The sequence below is a fragment of the Corylus avellana genome, chromosome ca9 (assembly GCF_901000735.1).
Source record: "Corylus avellana chromosome ca9, CavTom2PMs-1.0".
NCBI classification, from domain to species: Eukaryota; Viridiplantae; Streptophyta; class Magnoliopsida; order Fagales; family Betulaceae; genus Corylus; species Corylus avellana.
Genome location: NC_081549.1, coordinates 22814710 through 22830090, shown reverse-complemented (window position 1 = coordinate 22830090; position 15381 = coordinate 22814710). Strand labels below are relative to the sequence as shown.

The window sequence follows — 15381 nt, the reverse complement described above, 5'->3', positions numbered from 1 at the left end:
TTTAGATTGATTTTTTTATTAATTTATATATGCATTTGTTGGGTTACAAATTTACATTAAACAGCTATCCATATTGTGATATAATTTTATGGTATTAAAATATGATTTTTTTAGCCTTGCTTAGTTGCTTCAATGCTTTGGTTCCACTGTCACATCCTTTATTTCTTTGGTCACATTTAATTAGATCTGGAGAAGACAAAACACGTAACGTTCACCGACAACGACTTAAAAACGACAATCACCCCCACGTATAGAACTATCAGTAATACGTGTCGGCGTCCGATTGAAAATTTGAAACTACGTATTAATAACTGAAAAACAAAGAGAGAGAGAGAGAGAGAGAGAAGTAGTATTAATTTATTTTAGCATAAACGTGTCCAGTACAGTACATGATGAAATACGACAGCAAACGAAACATAAACGACTCCCACGTGAGGAGCCACGTAGGTATGGGCCCAACAACCATTTTATTCTCCTGCTAGCTAGTAGCTAACTACTACATCCCGCACGTGGCTGACTATTGCTTCTTCATCGACCTCATTTGATGCTGCAACACAAAAACAAACGAATTTCAAAAATCAGTACGTTAATTATAAACACTCTGTTTGTTAAACTTTTTGTCGTAAAACATTCTTATAAAAAACATAAAAACATTATATATATAAATAGGAGCTTACGTTTTGCAGTTGGTGGAGGTGCTGATCTTGTAAGGAATTCTAACATTACACTTGGCAGGGAGGCCAGCAATAAGAGAACGGTTGACACCGGCGATGGCGCCAGCGGCTTTCTTCAAGCAATCGCAGGCGGCCCGGCGGTCGGCGGTGGTCTTGGCGGAACTACTGAGGGAAGAAATCCCTTTGCAGCAGGCTGAAGGGACGGCCCCACTACCATTACTCTTAACGTAGGTTATGCAGGACGCCAGGCTGCCGACAACCTGGTTACATGATATGGAAGCCTGAGCAAGTGGTGCACATACCATCATGCACATGAGCACCATGCAAGTAAGCCTGATGAGGATGATGGAGCTAGCCATGATCGATGCTTAATTTGGAGCGCTTGATTAAATTTAGAACTAGATCATCTGGTGTTTATATAGAAAGAATTAGTGGTTGGTTAATTAGTAACTTAATTAGTTGGATTGGAGAGTCTAGGGAATTTAACTAGATCTGGTAGTTGTAATATTAATTCATTAATCCTTTGTTTGACTCAACTCATCTGCATTCCCACGCTTGCTTAATTTACATATGCATGGCTGAGTCCCTTAATGACCTTTGGTTAATTATGATAATCTCTCAAATCTATAGGATTCATCTCACCGTCCATTTGGTTGTTCGCGTGAGTAATCATAAGTTTCCTTTTTTCTAATAACCCCAACAAAAGATTATAAAAACTCGAAAACAAGAAAAAAGAAAAAGAAAAAGGAGGAAGTATAAAGGAGATCGGGAGGAGGAGGAGTACACGAGGTTTGTCGGGGGGGAAGAGCAAAACCTAAATGAGTTATGGCGGAGGATTTTGTTTCGCTCAGCGAAAAGAAGGCTTTTCACCGAGAGAAGAGGTTAATGGCTGCTAGGCTATTGACTTGTCCAGGCCTACTTGGTTTCGGTTGTACGTGTAACGTGTGGGTGTGATTATTTGGAATGTTCGCAATTGCATCCGTAAATTGGGAATATCCCTTTTAAATATATGCATTCGGTATCATGTTATTATTTACTATCCATATATTAAGTAATAGGCTAGCCTTTTGTGCCTATTTTAGTCTCTTTTTTCTTTTTTTTTGGCATTCTTTGGGTCTTTATCCGGGCCTATTTTAAATGATATTGAAAATAATTTGAGCCCATTTTTACTGTTTTGAGCTTGTTTAATGTTTTTTTAAGCCACAATATTTAGAAAATATATTGATTTCACATTACTTTTGAAAATAAATGTGAACATAACCTATACCTAACCAAAACAACGTTATTTTGGTGAATTTATTAAATTATATATATATATATATATATATATATATATATAGATATAAAAGGTATGCGGAACCGCATCTGTATACTCTAAAACTGTTATTCGCATTGGCATCCGCATATGCGAATAATGGTTTTTGTTAACCGTATCTGCATATGTGGATAGTGTTTTTTGCTAATCTCATCTGCATCCACATGTATGAATAGTAAATAGTTGCGGATAGCAGATAACGGATGCAGGTGCTTAATATTTGTCTGCATGTATACCCAGAGGCAGACCCAGGCCTTGGGGTGTGAGGGGCGAATGTTCCCCAAAAATTTTCAAAATTTGTCTTCAACTATTCCTATTTTATAAATTTGTCCTCCCAAAATGATACTTTTGTCCCCTCAAAATAATATTTGTGTCCCCCTTAAAATACCTTATTTATTTAGTCTTCCTCCATATTCTAGATCGCTAGAAACTCAATTTGATTTGGGACTTTTAGTGGTTATTTTTTGAGTGCTTATTCTATAGTCATTTGGGTTATAATATTTGTTTCGGAATCACAAGTTAAATAATTTAATCATTTATAAGTGCACCATGGGTGCCTGACCACTCCCTTGGGGTGGTCGATGATGACAGGGAGCTACTAGAGACAACGGTTGGTGACAGTGGTCAATGACAGCAAAGGGATCTCAAAGATGGCGGCTGATGGTTGCCGATGACAACTCAATGAATGATTTGTTTATTTTGTAAAAAAAATTAGGCCATTACATTATTTGGAAAATAGCTATTCATTACATTTTTTAGAAGAATATGTAACATGATTTTCCATACCATTTGGTGCAAAGGAAATTGGTTTATTTTACCTGATCAGGACTATAGTAGTAGCATTTGTTTGCCAAGAACCTAGATACTTCCTCAAGTCTGACTCAACCTCATCAGAGCATGAGTGAGATTTAAGAGCATTCACATGCAATGGGCTCTCTATATTAAGTTTTTCCCAACAAACCTAATAAAAACTCATGAAAATACTCATTTAACAAGCTCCCTTATTTAATTTATATTTAACTATTGTCATTCATGCTTCCTATATTTCAAGAGCTAAAAAGCTAAAGTTATATAATTTTTTATGCTTATTTTTTACTATCCTTTCTCTTAGTTGGTTCAAAACTAATAAAAATAATAATATTTAACTAAAGTAGAGAAATGTATAAAAAATTTGATGTTTTATTACTTTGAAAAGTAACTCTTTAAATTTGAAAAAATGAATTTTTCTTTTTAAATTTAACTTTCATTTGAAGAGCCTATTATGAATGCTCTAAGGTATCTATACTAATACGATAAAAAATTCACATTCCAAGAGTTGGAACTCTCACCTTAATATACGCCAAACCACTTTGAAAATTTTATTAGGGTACTAAACCAACACCATTAATGTTGATAATGAGAATTGGCTTGAAAAATGCTATAGATCACCCGTCCCTCATCATTCCTATATGCTCAATATCTATTTGGTGCGTCTTTGGCATTTAGTGTGTAGAGGTTAATTTTTTAATTGTAAATTTGTAAGACTGCCACATAGGCATAAAAAAGAAGAAGTGATAAATCGAATTACTTTTCAATTGATTTTTTTTTCGCTGGAGAACCAACCTATGCTAGGTATATACTTTCAATGAGAGAGTGGGGTGTCCTTTGGAGGCCGGTCAATTAATGTAATTACAATTCCAACCACATAATGCCCTAAAAAAAAAAAAAAAGAAGGGAAAGTATGGGTGTGTTTGAAAAAGGGCTTAAAAAAAGAGTGAATTGAAACTGTAATAAATTTTATTGACGTGAGAAAAAAAAAATTGTTAAAATATATATATATATATATATTTTTTGTGATTTTTTTATTTAAATAATAATAAAAATTATTAATGTAATATAAAAAGTAAAAATATTAGAGTTAATTTTGAGATAAATCTTTTAAATTTTTGGCTTCAGTCCAATCCTTATACCTTCACATCTGCAGCATTAGAAGTGATGATAGAGAAAACACGGACGTGATGCGTACACCCGTATTTATTAATATATATATATATGTATATATATAATTAAAAAATTAAAAAATATATTATTTTAATATTAAAAAACACGGGGTTACGTGTTCTCCCTATCATCACTAGCAACAATGGACTAGTGGAACCCATTGATTCATAAATGACAGGGATCAGTACAAAGTACACAATAATAATGGAAACATGCACGCTCTCACATACTACTGGATTGAAATGCACCCTTCACGACAACTCACTCTTTTTATTTTTATTTTTCCTTTCCTTCAATGGCTCTGATTTGGTGAGAAAAACTTGTCACAATAATGCAGTAGAGTCGAGAAAGTTCCCTCACCAATTCCTCCTTAGTTCACATCTTACTAATTACACTATTTTCAGAAATTATTTGCGATCACCATGAGGGACCCTTTTCAAAGATGCCCACATCTAAATTTTTATTCTTCTTATTATTTTTGTGAAAATAACTTTACTTACTTACTTACTTACTTATAGTTAAAAAATTAATTAATTAATTATTTTCTATTTTAACTATCAATTTTTTCAAATTATTTACATCTCATTTCTTATTTTAATGATCCAATGTCAATATTCCATTTAAATTATTTCTTTTATCCACTCTTTACTATTTAGATTGATTTTTTAATTAATTTATATATGCATTTGTTGAGTTACAAATTTACAGTAGCAACTGGCCATATTGTGATATAATTTATGGTATTAAAATATGATTTTTAGCCTTGCTAGTGTTTAACTGTCACATCCTTGATTTCTTTCGTCACATTTAATTAGATCTGGAGTAGACAAATACGTTCACCGACAACGATTTAAAACGACAATCACATCTACAAGTCTTTTATTACTTATTAATTAATAGCAGAAAAATAGAGAGAGAGAGAGAAGTAGTATTAATATTTATTTAGCATATCTACTGCATAAACGTGTCCAGTACAGTACATGATGAAATACGACAGCAAACGAAACATAAACGACTCCCACGTAAGGAGCCACGTAGGTATGGGCCTAACACCCATTTTATTCTCATGCTATCAAATTACTACTAGTACATCCCGTGGCTGATTATTGCTTCTCCGTTGACCTCATTTGACGCTGCAACACAAAAACAAACGAATTTTAAGAAAAAATTAGAACTGAACTACAAATTTCGCTCCGTTTGTAATAATTTTTGTCGTAAAACATTCTTATAAAAAACATAAAAACATTATATATATATATGAATAGGAGCTTACGTTTTGCAGTTGGTGGAGGTGCTGATCTTGTAAGGAACGTTAACTCCACACTTGCCGGGGAGGCCAGCAATAATAGCAGGGTTGACACTGGAGACGGCGCCAGCGGCTTTCTTCAAGCACTCGCAGACGGCCTGGCGGTCGGGGGTGGTCTTGGCGGCACTGTTGATGGCAGAAATCCCTTTGCAGCAGGCTGGAGGGACGGGCCCACTACCCGGATTCCTGACGTAGGTTATGCAAGCCACCAAGTTGCCAGTAACCGAGCCACATGATATGGCAGCGTGGGCGAGCGGTGCAGAAACCATCATGGAGATGAGAACCATGCAAGTAATCCTAAGGACGATGGAGCTAGCCATGACTATTATGAAATACTTGGGCTGTGCCTGTGTCTTTAATTTGATCAGTGCTTGAGTAACTTAGCACCTAGATCTGGTGTTTATATAGAAACAATTTGTGGTTGGATTGGAGAGTGAATTGAAGTTAGTAATTGGTTGGTAGTTGGAATAATTCAATGCTTTGGTTGACTCAGCTCATCTGCATTCCCACGCTTTGTTTACATATGGTTGAGAGTCCCTTAATTAATGACGTTTAGTTAGGATAATTTTTTGGGCTCTTAAAAATATTAAAAAATTAGTCTGTTTAGTTGTATTTAAGTTATTTGGATGAGAAGTTATTTGATATTCATCTCTTATTCTTTTATTAATTAAGAGATGAATATTAAAATGATGTGAGGTTTATTTATCAGAAACGATTAACGAATATTAATGAATAAATTTCACATCATTTTAACACTTTTCTCTCGGTAAAAAAAAATTTGTACTAATAACATTTCTCTATTTCGATTGTCCGAACCTTCGTTTGTACGAAATGTAAATTCTCATATCGAGAGAGTTTGAAATGTGAATTCCGTGTAGAGAGATGAGAATGGAGATTAATTCTCATCTAAGAAAGTTTTTTTTTACCTTAAATGAACAAAACTACCCTTACTTTATCATTTTTTATAAGTGTGCTAATCGTCCTCGTAATCCTTAAGCTTTCTTAATCCTCAAACCTGTTTTTTCGTAAGCTTTGCTTTTTTGCTATTGTCCCCACTATTTTCCCTTCTCTAATAAATTGTTCTTGGCATGACCACTCATAAGTTTGCTTTCTCAGTAAGCTTGCTTTTTTGTTTTTGTGCCAATTATTTTATTTATAAATTTGGTCTAGTAAAGTTGGGTTCCTACTGATTAATTAGGGGGTAATAATTATTTCAACCAAGAAAATGAACAAATGATTGCGCTGTTAAGTTTTTTTTTTTTTTTCCTCTACTCTTGCTTATCAGTGATTTGGTGCTTTGCGTCCTTTTCAATCGTTCCCACTATTAAATGTTTTTCTGTAAGTTCTGTTTGGTTTGCTAGAAACTATTTCTTGCAAATGTGGGTGTATATTTCTGCTTGGTGATCTTCAATGCGTTGTGTTTGTTGAAATTTTTTGTCGCATAGATTGAAATCGTTTATTAGAATGCATGCTTATAACATTCATCTTGGGCGCTAAGTTTATTGTTTGCTCTAAAATTAACAAAAAAAAACACATATAGTACTATATTGAACCTCAATTTTACATCCTTTTGTGACAAACAACATCTTGAGAGAAATATAAGGATATTTTGACAATTAGTATAAATAATTCATATAGGGTACTTAAGAATAAACTAAATATGAGAATCTCATATTCTCGGAAATATTATTAAATTTCTAATAATTTCCAAAAGTGGGTAAGTCACATTCAATTCCCGAGAATTCAAATTCTCATGCATCACATTTCTAAAAATGTGGATGCTAAAAGAAATATGAGATCTCCTTAACCAAACGCCACATAAATGCACTTAGAGGATAAGAAACACCTTATAACTTATTTCTTTTCCTATATATATATATATATATATATATATATATATATATATAAAATCTCTAAAAAAAAAAAAAAAAACCCACAAAAGTCACATGCAGGAGCTTTCACTACAAAAATTCAAGGGTTTAATGACTTTGAATAGTGACATTTTTAGAAAATGTTATTAAATTGTAACTTTTTAATTGTTTAAACATCACTAATCACACGCGATAGTGACTCATGAATATTAGTTGCTATTAACACATCACTAATCGCGTGTAAATTATAGTGACATTATAACAGTAAAACATATCAAAATTTAAAAATATTGGCACCCAATATTTTTACATTTAAAACAACCACCCATAGTCTACACTCAAAAACTTCAAAAAAAATTTCACTTTCACCCAACACACTTAAGTTTTTCTTTCTAAAATAAGTTTTTAGGTGACTGCCGGCATGTGGGGAAGGCATGGCTCGTGGGCCACCCTCAAGGCTGGGGGTGGCCCACTCCCAACATGGGCCTCTAAATTTTTTAATTCAAATTTTATTTGAAAAAAATTAAATATTTTCAAATATATATATATATATATATATATTATTTTGGTAAAAAACATTTTTTTTTTAATAATTTTTAAAGGGTAGTGACGTTTGAATAGTGCAAAACGGTACATTTTCGAAGGGGACGTGCACTATTCAAACGGGTTTTGCTGAAAATGGCACCACATAGTGTCGTTTTCACCGTTCAAACGACACTATCCCATTTTCTTGTCTACACACTTTTTTGCCTTTTTGAAAAATCACTATTTAAACGTTACAAACCATGTAATGACATTTTTGGGCCAAAAAGTCATTATATGTGAGTCACAAAACCCTTGAATTTTTGTTGTGTTCTATAAAGATTAGAAGTGCTACAGTGCTACCTAATGTGTAGGGAACCAAAATAGCTTCTCTATACATTATTTTAATATAAACATTTATATATTTTTATATTCTCTTTCATCTTTTTGTCTTTCATTAGGGATTGTGTTGGAATTTTGTAAAAAATTGGAGAATAGCTGAATAGGTATGAAACTTGTATTTTGTAAGGAAATATTTTAATAATATAGGAAAAGATAAGAAAGGTATTGTGAAGTGTATGTTGATAGTCAGGGAGGTAAAAAGTAATTTTGTTATTTAAATTTAAGAAAAATCAAAAGAAAGTTATTGCTAGTGCTCTTATAAAAGTGCCTTCAAGCCTAAGGCTATCAACAAGTAAAGATTTCAGGATCTAATCAGAGACGGAATTCAACTACCAAAAGTTAAATTTTACATATCCATAATGTAATAAGATTGGATTAAATGATCAGATAAATAAATATGAATTTTACTCTTATTTCTTACATCACCATTAACGCAAAGTTTAAGTTAATAAAAAATGATAAATTTAATAATTTAATTAATATTATGACATTTTTCATTAATAAATGAGGCTCCATGCCATCACATATGCAGTGACGGAATTAGGGGGGACTGGGGTAAGCCATGGCCTCCCGCCATTTCTTAGAAGAAATATTTTAGGCAGTAAAAATATATATATATTTATAGCCCATTGGCCGCTGACTAAAAATGTTTTTGGCCCCCCAATTCCTCATAAAAATAAAATAAAATAAAATTAAGCCAATTGGCCCCTCTCCTGCCCCAAAAAAATTTTGGTCCACTTCCCCTCTTTTATTTTCTTTACGGTAACCCACTCCCCTCTCCTCTACTTTCCCTTCTCTTTCATATATCTCGGCCTCCCAATCAAACTCTTTGGTTCCGTCCATGCACATATGAAATAATTCCTGAATTGAGGGGGTGAAATATTAGAATCATTTTACGACATCAAGATCTTTATTATGATATAATGTTAACTCATCACATATTCCAAAAGTTTATAAGGATAAAAAATTATGAACGCTGACACATACGAGACTTGAAAGCCATATGTCTCTGGTGAGTCCCTAATCAAATTCTTTTCGTACCTTAATAGACGAGTAAGAACTAGTACAAACAAACATCATAGACGCAAAACACAGAAAATTAATGAACCCAAAATGCAAAAGATATAAATAATCTTGACAACAATCTGGCCATAGCTATGGAGAGGATCATTGAAGGCGGACAATATAATCGAAAAAATATGTTAGTGAAGTTGGTTGAAGAGGCCAATAGTGGACAATGTGGATGGATATCAACAAAAGAAACTATTTTTAACTAATTAATTAGCTCATGTCCAACTTATAGCGGGAGAGATTAAGAAGTAGATGTACAGAGGCAGAGGAGACATCATTTGAGGCAGTGAGATAGAAAATCATAATGATCGAATATTTTTAAGATTCACATCTAGATCTGAAAATTCTGGTCGACTAAAAGGGCTTCACAAATAAGAGCCAAAAGGGCTGTGATGGAAGAGATATGTTGCAAGAGACCAAAAGAAACGGCGGCATTTGGTGGATGGTTGAGCGGAGGCTGACAATGGAGGAGGAGGAGGCACTGGTGGGTGGTGGATGTTGTGGGTTTATACTGTAAATCTAAACTCTAATAACCCAAACAAAAGATTAGAAAAACTAGAGAAGAAGAAGAAGAAAAAAAGAGGTAGCTAAAGGAGGTGGGGAGGCGAAATACATGAGGTGTGTCAGGTGGAGAGGAGAGAAGAGCCAAACCTAGGTGAGATATATACGACGGAGGATTTTGTTTAGCTAAGAGAGAAGAAATTAAGCTTTTCAGTTTTCACCGAGACAAGTGGTCATTAATGCTGGGCTATGAACTTGTAGTCGGAGAAGAATTCATTTTCTTCAGCAATTTGTATCTCTCTCTTAGTTAGCACCAACCTGGAGTCTTTTACTAAAAGTATTTAATTAATATTTTAATACTATTTGATACAAAATTTTTCTTTTGGTTGTAATTCGTCTTTTTTAATTATTTTGTGAAAGGGTTAAGCATTTCCAAACAAACGAAACTTTTTTTGTTAGGAAAAAGAGTTGCATGGGAGTAATATATTGCACCAGAAACAGTCGCAATCAGAAAATTAAACCTGCCAAACTTTGGTGAGAATTTAACTTTCGTGCTCAGGTGATCTTATCCTTTCTTTTTTTACGTCAACCATATGGTGAACTTAGCACATACGTATGTATACGAGAGAGAGAGAGACTCAGAGAGCTAGTAAATTTCAAGCATATTTAATTATTGCACAAAAGTGCGTAGTACATGATGAAATACAAAAGCAACTAGACATTAATGACTGCCACGTGAGGAGCCTCGTACGCATGGGCGCCTAAGAACACCCATTTTATTCTCATGCTAGCAAGCTACTACATCCCGTGGTTCAAATATTGCTTCTCCATCAACCTCATTTGATGCTGCAACACAAAAAACAACAAACCCATTTAAGAATCAGTGTACTTCCTTGCAGAAACTTTTTAATGCTATACATCTTCCCTCCTTTACTTGGTTGTATCTTTCAGTTTCCGTACGAGGTAAAAAAAAATTGAGCAATCCTACTGTGTATCATTTCTCGTGTTTTAAATGAACGACTTGTAAAACAAGATTATAAGGGAGCTTACGTTTTGCAGTTGGTGGAGGTGCTGATCTTGTAAGGAATGTTGACATTGCACTTGCCAGGGAGGCCAGCAATAATATTAGGATTGACTCCGCTTAAGGCAGAAGCGGCCTTTTTCAAGCAGTCGCAGACGGTCTGGCGGTCGGTTGTGGTCTTTGCACCGTTGTTGACGGCGACGATCCCGCTGCAGCAGCTTGGAGGGGGAGCCCCCTGACCGTTGTTCCTAACGTAGGTAATGCAAGGGAGCAGGCTGCTTTGAACCTGCCCACATGATATGGCAGCGTCGGCAAGCGGTGCATAAACCATCATGCACACGAGCACCACGCAAGTAAGCCTAACGACGAAGGAGCTGGCCATGGTGGTTTAGTTAATATCACTCGAGGAGTAGTAGGCTGGCCTGTTTTACTTTTGAATATGCTTGCTTTGAGTGTGAGTTTCTAGGGGTTGAGATCTAGTGTTTATATAGAATTTGTGGTTCTATGGATGGATGCCACGTGTACGTGTATTGGAGAGGGAAGTTAGAGGAATGATAGGGACCCAACTTTTTTGTCCAACAAAAGTCCAACTTTTGCCTTATTTAATTTTAAAAAATAAAATAAAATAAAAAATGGAAAAAATGTTTGAAGCAACCCTATCTATTTTTTGTCTTTCTTTTATTTGGTATTTTTTTAAAAATGAAAATTGGCATTTTTTTCATAATAATGTCATTTTTTTCAAAAAAATGTCATTATTATGAAGAAAAATACTATTTTTCATTTTTAAAAAAATATTAAATAAAAGAAAGGCAAAAAAATAGATAGGGTTGCTTCAGACATTTTTTCTATTTTTTATTTTGTTTTTTTTAGAAAAAAAATAAAAGGTAAAAGTTGGACTTTTGTTGGGCAAAAAAGTTAAACTTTTAGCATTTATCGGGAAGTTATTAGTTGGTGGTTGGAATAGTTCAATGCTTTGTTTTCTGCCTTCTCAGAGCTTTTACATTTGGTTGAGTTTCTTAAATGCAGTTACTGAAGCGCCTTCAAGGCTATCAACCAGTAAAAGATTACAGGATCTCACCAAATCCAGTTTGGCACAGTAAAAACAAATTATACAGTAATTTTTTAATGGTTTAAATTTAATTTATTTTAATAAAAAAAACTTAGAATTAAATTTAGATTGTTTTTTTTTTTTTTAACAGTGTTTAAGCAAAGGATCATCTGGACTACTCTTAAGGCTTAAGGCAAAACTACACTCATATAACAGTCCCGACAACAAATCCACTTAGAATCTCTATCCTCAAATTGGAGTTAGATATTGATCCTACAAATAACAATTCAATATACCCTTATTTGTTAAGTTATTTAGGGTGCGTTTGGGATTGCGTTTTTTAAAAAATAATCTGCGATTTTAAATCAAATCGCAACTTTAGGATGTTTGAGATTGCGATTTTAAAAACGCAAATTTTAAATTCGTAAAAAAATCTGCGATTTTCATAAGCTGATTAGAGAATGCTTATTTGAAAAAGTGCGAATTTAAAACAAAATCACGATTTCTATTAAAAAGATATTTGGCGCAATAGTTACATTTTTTAGAACGGGAATGAAAAAAATACCAAGAATACCCACCTAAAATATATTAAAACCCTTCTTTTCTTTTTTTTTTCTTTATCCTCTATGTCTTCTTCATCCTTATTTGTAATTTGGTCATGAAACCGCAATTATATACTAATGTTATCCAAATACTCAATTGATAAAAAAAAAACTTTTTAGTATGTTTTACCAAACGTCTATGCGATTTTAAAAAGTAGAAATTTTAAAAACACAATTTTTAAAAACGCAATTTTTAAAATTGCATTTATTAAAATCACACTTCCAAATGAGCCCTTATTCTAATTATTAAGCTGACAAAAGATAATAAATTTAATCATTTAATTAATAATAAATTTTTAATAATAATATATAAAAATTAAATTAATTAGGGAATTAAATTAAGGGTAGAATTAGTAGGATGAAAAGTTTCTTATAGTATATTTTTTTTACCTTCTTTGACTAGTCCATTGTGAAAGTTGGATGGGAGTAACATGCACTAGAAACATCAAACACGTACTTATTGTAATCAGAAAAGCTGCTGAGATTTTGGTGAAAATTTTCCTCTGTCGTTTCTAGATTGTGGAGGTTAGGTCTTGGGTCGGTAAATTTAGGTGGACCCTTTAAATAGTGATTGAAAATAATGTACCAGTCCATGTGACGTGATTTGGAATCAAGTGGTCACAAACTGTTAAGCTGCCTCTAACTAAGTGCCGTCTGTCGGGGAAGTGCTTGGCTCATCAATTTCAATTAATTGGACGGTAGAAAGAACAAAAGTGAATTATGAGAGAGAGAGAGAGAGAGAGAGAGAGGAGGGTTAGTTTGGCAATATATTTTTTTTAGGATAATTTATTACGTACTTTTAACAAAAAAAAAAAAAAATAAAGTACAAGTACAAACAAATACAAGTACAACACATAAATAAATCTTAGAACATTAAAAATTACTTTTACTTTTACTTTTATATTGCATGCCATTTAAAAAAAAAAAAAAAGAACCCGATAGATGTCATATCATGATATCAACGTGTAAAATGAAAAGTTCTACATCCTTCTTCTCCCGAAGTCAAATCTATCCTTCCTATAATAGACCTACCTGGCAAATTCTGGATCTACCTGGAAACTACCACGTGAAATTACAATGAAGAAAAAGGCAGACAGGATAAGATATTCTACAATTTTTTAAAAATAGTTGATTTTAAATTTATGTGAATTTATGCCTTTTTTGTAAATAAAAAACAATTTGGCATAGTACCGCTTGAAAAATTATATCTATTAAAAAGGTAATTTACTATCAAGACTAAAAAAAAAAAAAAAAATCATTCCATAAGGCTTTTTCTTCTATAAACTAAAATACTTTTTTCTTTAAAAAAAATTTCCAATACAAAATACTATAACTTTATAAAAATATATTCAATTCTCATTAATAATACGTTATCTTTTTGCATTTTTTATGTTATCTTTTACATCATTTAAGAATTTTACTATAGGAAATCTTTATAAAAAAGACAGAGCATTAACTCAATATCAAATCAACAGTAACTGACCGCAAGAGGAATGGGTTGTCAAGTCATTTAAAACAGATGCAATTAAATTCAATTTAGATAATAAAATATAGAGAAATGCTAAGCTGATGTATTGAATTTATAAAAAAAACTATGGATTAAATATAAAAATTTTATTTATCCGTAACATTTCTTTAAAATATATTTTTCCCATTTCATATTCTATTGGGACAATATATATAGCACTCAAAAAACACTAGGGTAAAGTATATTTTATCTAACTTTTTTTTAATAAAAAAAATAAATTATTTCCAAAATTTTCACACAATTTCAATTTAACCATTCATTTCTAATTTTAACAAATAAAACTTTAAAGATATCTATTTTTCAAATAGATCTACTTATCACTTTATAATCATCCATAATAAACAAGAGCTGTTTTGATACATCACTACACAACATTACAGTAGTGTCATTTCTAAAAAAAATAAAAATAAAAAGGTGGCTAGCAACCAGCTCTTAATTAAAAGCATGGGTGGAGCCACTCCCATATCAGAAAAGGTGGCCACGAGCCACTCCCTATAAATTATAATGGCTAATAAAGTAAATCCATTTTTGTTGGGGAAGCATGTAGAACACACGTGTAATGGAGGAGGAAAGTAGGCCAAAGAGATTGGAGGAGGGAGCAAATAATTTGTCATCCAAGATGAGCCTTGTCTATCAACCTGCAAAGAAGAAAAAGGAGAAGAGGAGATGGGGAGAACGACAGAGGCGGAGCTACTTTCTCCTTCTTCCCTTGTCCCTCCTCTCTGGGTACTCCTACTCATAGGAGAGGAAGAGAAGGCTCTCATTAGGCAACAAGGGAAATCTGTCACCAAGGAAAAAGAAAAGAGTTATTGTAATACTCTAAACAATTAACCCTTAATTATGTAACATGTAATTAACCTTAATAATCAAAGGGAAAATATTAAAATCATCCGAATCAAATTTGTAACATTCTTGTTTCAAAAAATAGTCTTATAAAAATGGACAAAACAAATAATGAAATGCCGTAAAATAATCAAAGATATGATTAATATATAATAATTTCATCAGTTGAGTCTTGAAAATATCAAAATTTTGAAGGGGCAATCAATCACTACCCGAAAGGTGTTCAATTAATTAATGCCACATCACTGACATTAATCAATTGGTGTCATACTAACATGCGAAATCAATTCATCCAAAATAAAATACTAGATTTTGCTAACAAAAACCCCATAAACTCTATAGTGTTAAATTTGAAATATTTAATTGAAATATAATGTAAATGACAGAGTCAATGTTCGATTACATGATCTTTAGCTTTAATATCATTTGAATCATTACTTTCTTCATAAGCTTGAATTAATAGAAATAAATAAATTTAATCATTAATTAAGACTTTAACATATAACTCATTTGCTCAACCTTTCTTGAGAGAGAGTATAAAAGGAGCCATTTTGTTTTGGTTTCTTGAGGCTAAGAAGGAGGAATCAACACAATCATGAGGTATAATCTCAAAACGTTAGCCTCCATTTCATGTTTATTAAGTTGCATATTGATTATTTGATATTGTTTACTTATTAAATGTGTAAATTAAGTTAGA

General features: G+C 32.6%; 3 protein-coding genes across 3 annotated transcripts; all 3 read right to left on the bottom strand.

Annotated features, from left to right (window-relative positions):
- Window positions 1–337: 337 nt before the first annotated feature.
- On the bottom strand, window positions 338–1201 carry LOC132162096 (non-specific lipid-transfer protein 1-like). Its single transcript, XM_059572345.1, has 2 exons — window positions 678–1201; window positions 338–547 (listed from the first exon to the last, which is right to left on the bottom strand). The coding sequence occupies exons 1-2, from the start codon at window positions 1031–1033 to the stop codon at window positions 538–540; spliced, it is 366 nt and encodes a 121-aa protein (XP_059428328.1). The 5' UTR covers window positions 1034–1201; the 3' UTR covers window positions 338–537.
- A 3684-nt stretch (window positions 1202–4885) lies between these two features.
- LOC132192145 (non-specific lipid-transfer protein 1-like) lies at window positions 4886–5655 on the bottom strand. Its single transcript, XM_059607390.1, has 2 exons — window positions 5243–5655; window positions 4886–5102 (listed from the first exon to the last, which is right to left on the bottom strand). Exons 1-2 carry the CDS (start codon window positions 5593–5595, stop codon window positions 5093–5095), a joined length of 363 nt encoding a protein of 120 aa, XP_059463373.1. The 5' UTR covers window positions 5596–5655; the 3' UTR covers window positions 4886–5092.
- Window positions 5656–10289: 4634 nt separating this feature from the next.
- LOC132192369 (non-specific lipid-transfer protein 1-like) lies at window positions 10290–11131 on the bottom strand. The gene is made up of 2 exons (XM_059607687.1): window positions 10693–11131; window positions 10290–10488 (listed from the first exon to the last, which is right to left on the bottom strand). The coding sequence occupies exons 1-2, from the start codon at window positions 11043–11045 to the stop codon at window positions 10479–10481; spliced, it is 363 nt and encodes a 120-aa protein (XP_059463670.1). The 5' UTR covers window positions 11046–11131; the 3' UTR covers window positions 10290–10478.
- Between the last annotated feature and the right edge of the window lie 4250 nt (window positions 11132–15381).

Coding starts and splice junctions, on each gene's coding strand:
- LOC132192369 (XM_059607687.1), bottom strand. CDS start 11,045: ATGGCCAGCTCCTTCGTCGTTAGGCTTACTTGCGTGGTGCTCGTGTGC.
- LOC132192145 (XM_059607390.1), bottom strand. CDS start 5,595: ATGGCTAGCTCCATCGTCCTTAGGATTACTTGCATGGTTCTCATCTCC.
- LOC132162096 (XM_059572345.1), bottom strand. CDS start 1,033: ATGGCTAGCTCCATCATCCTCATCAGGCTTACTTGCATGGTGCTCATG.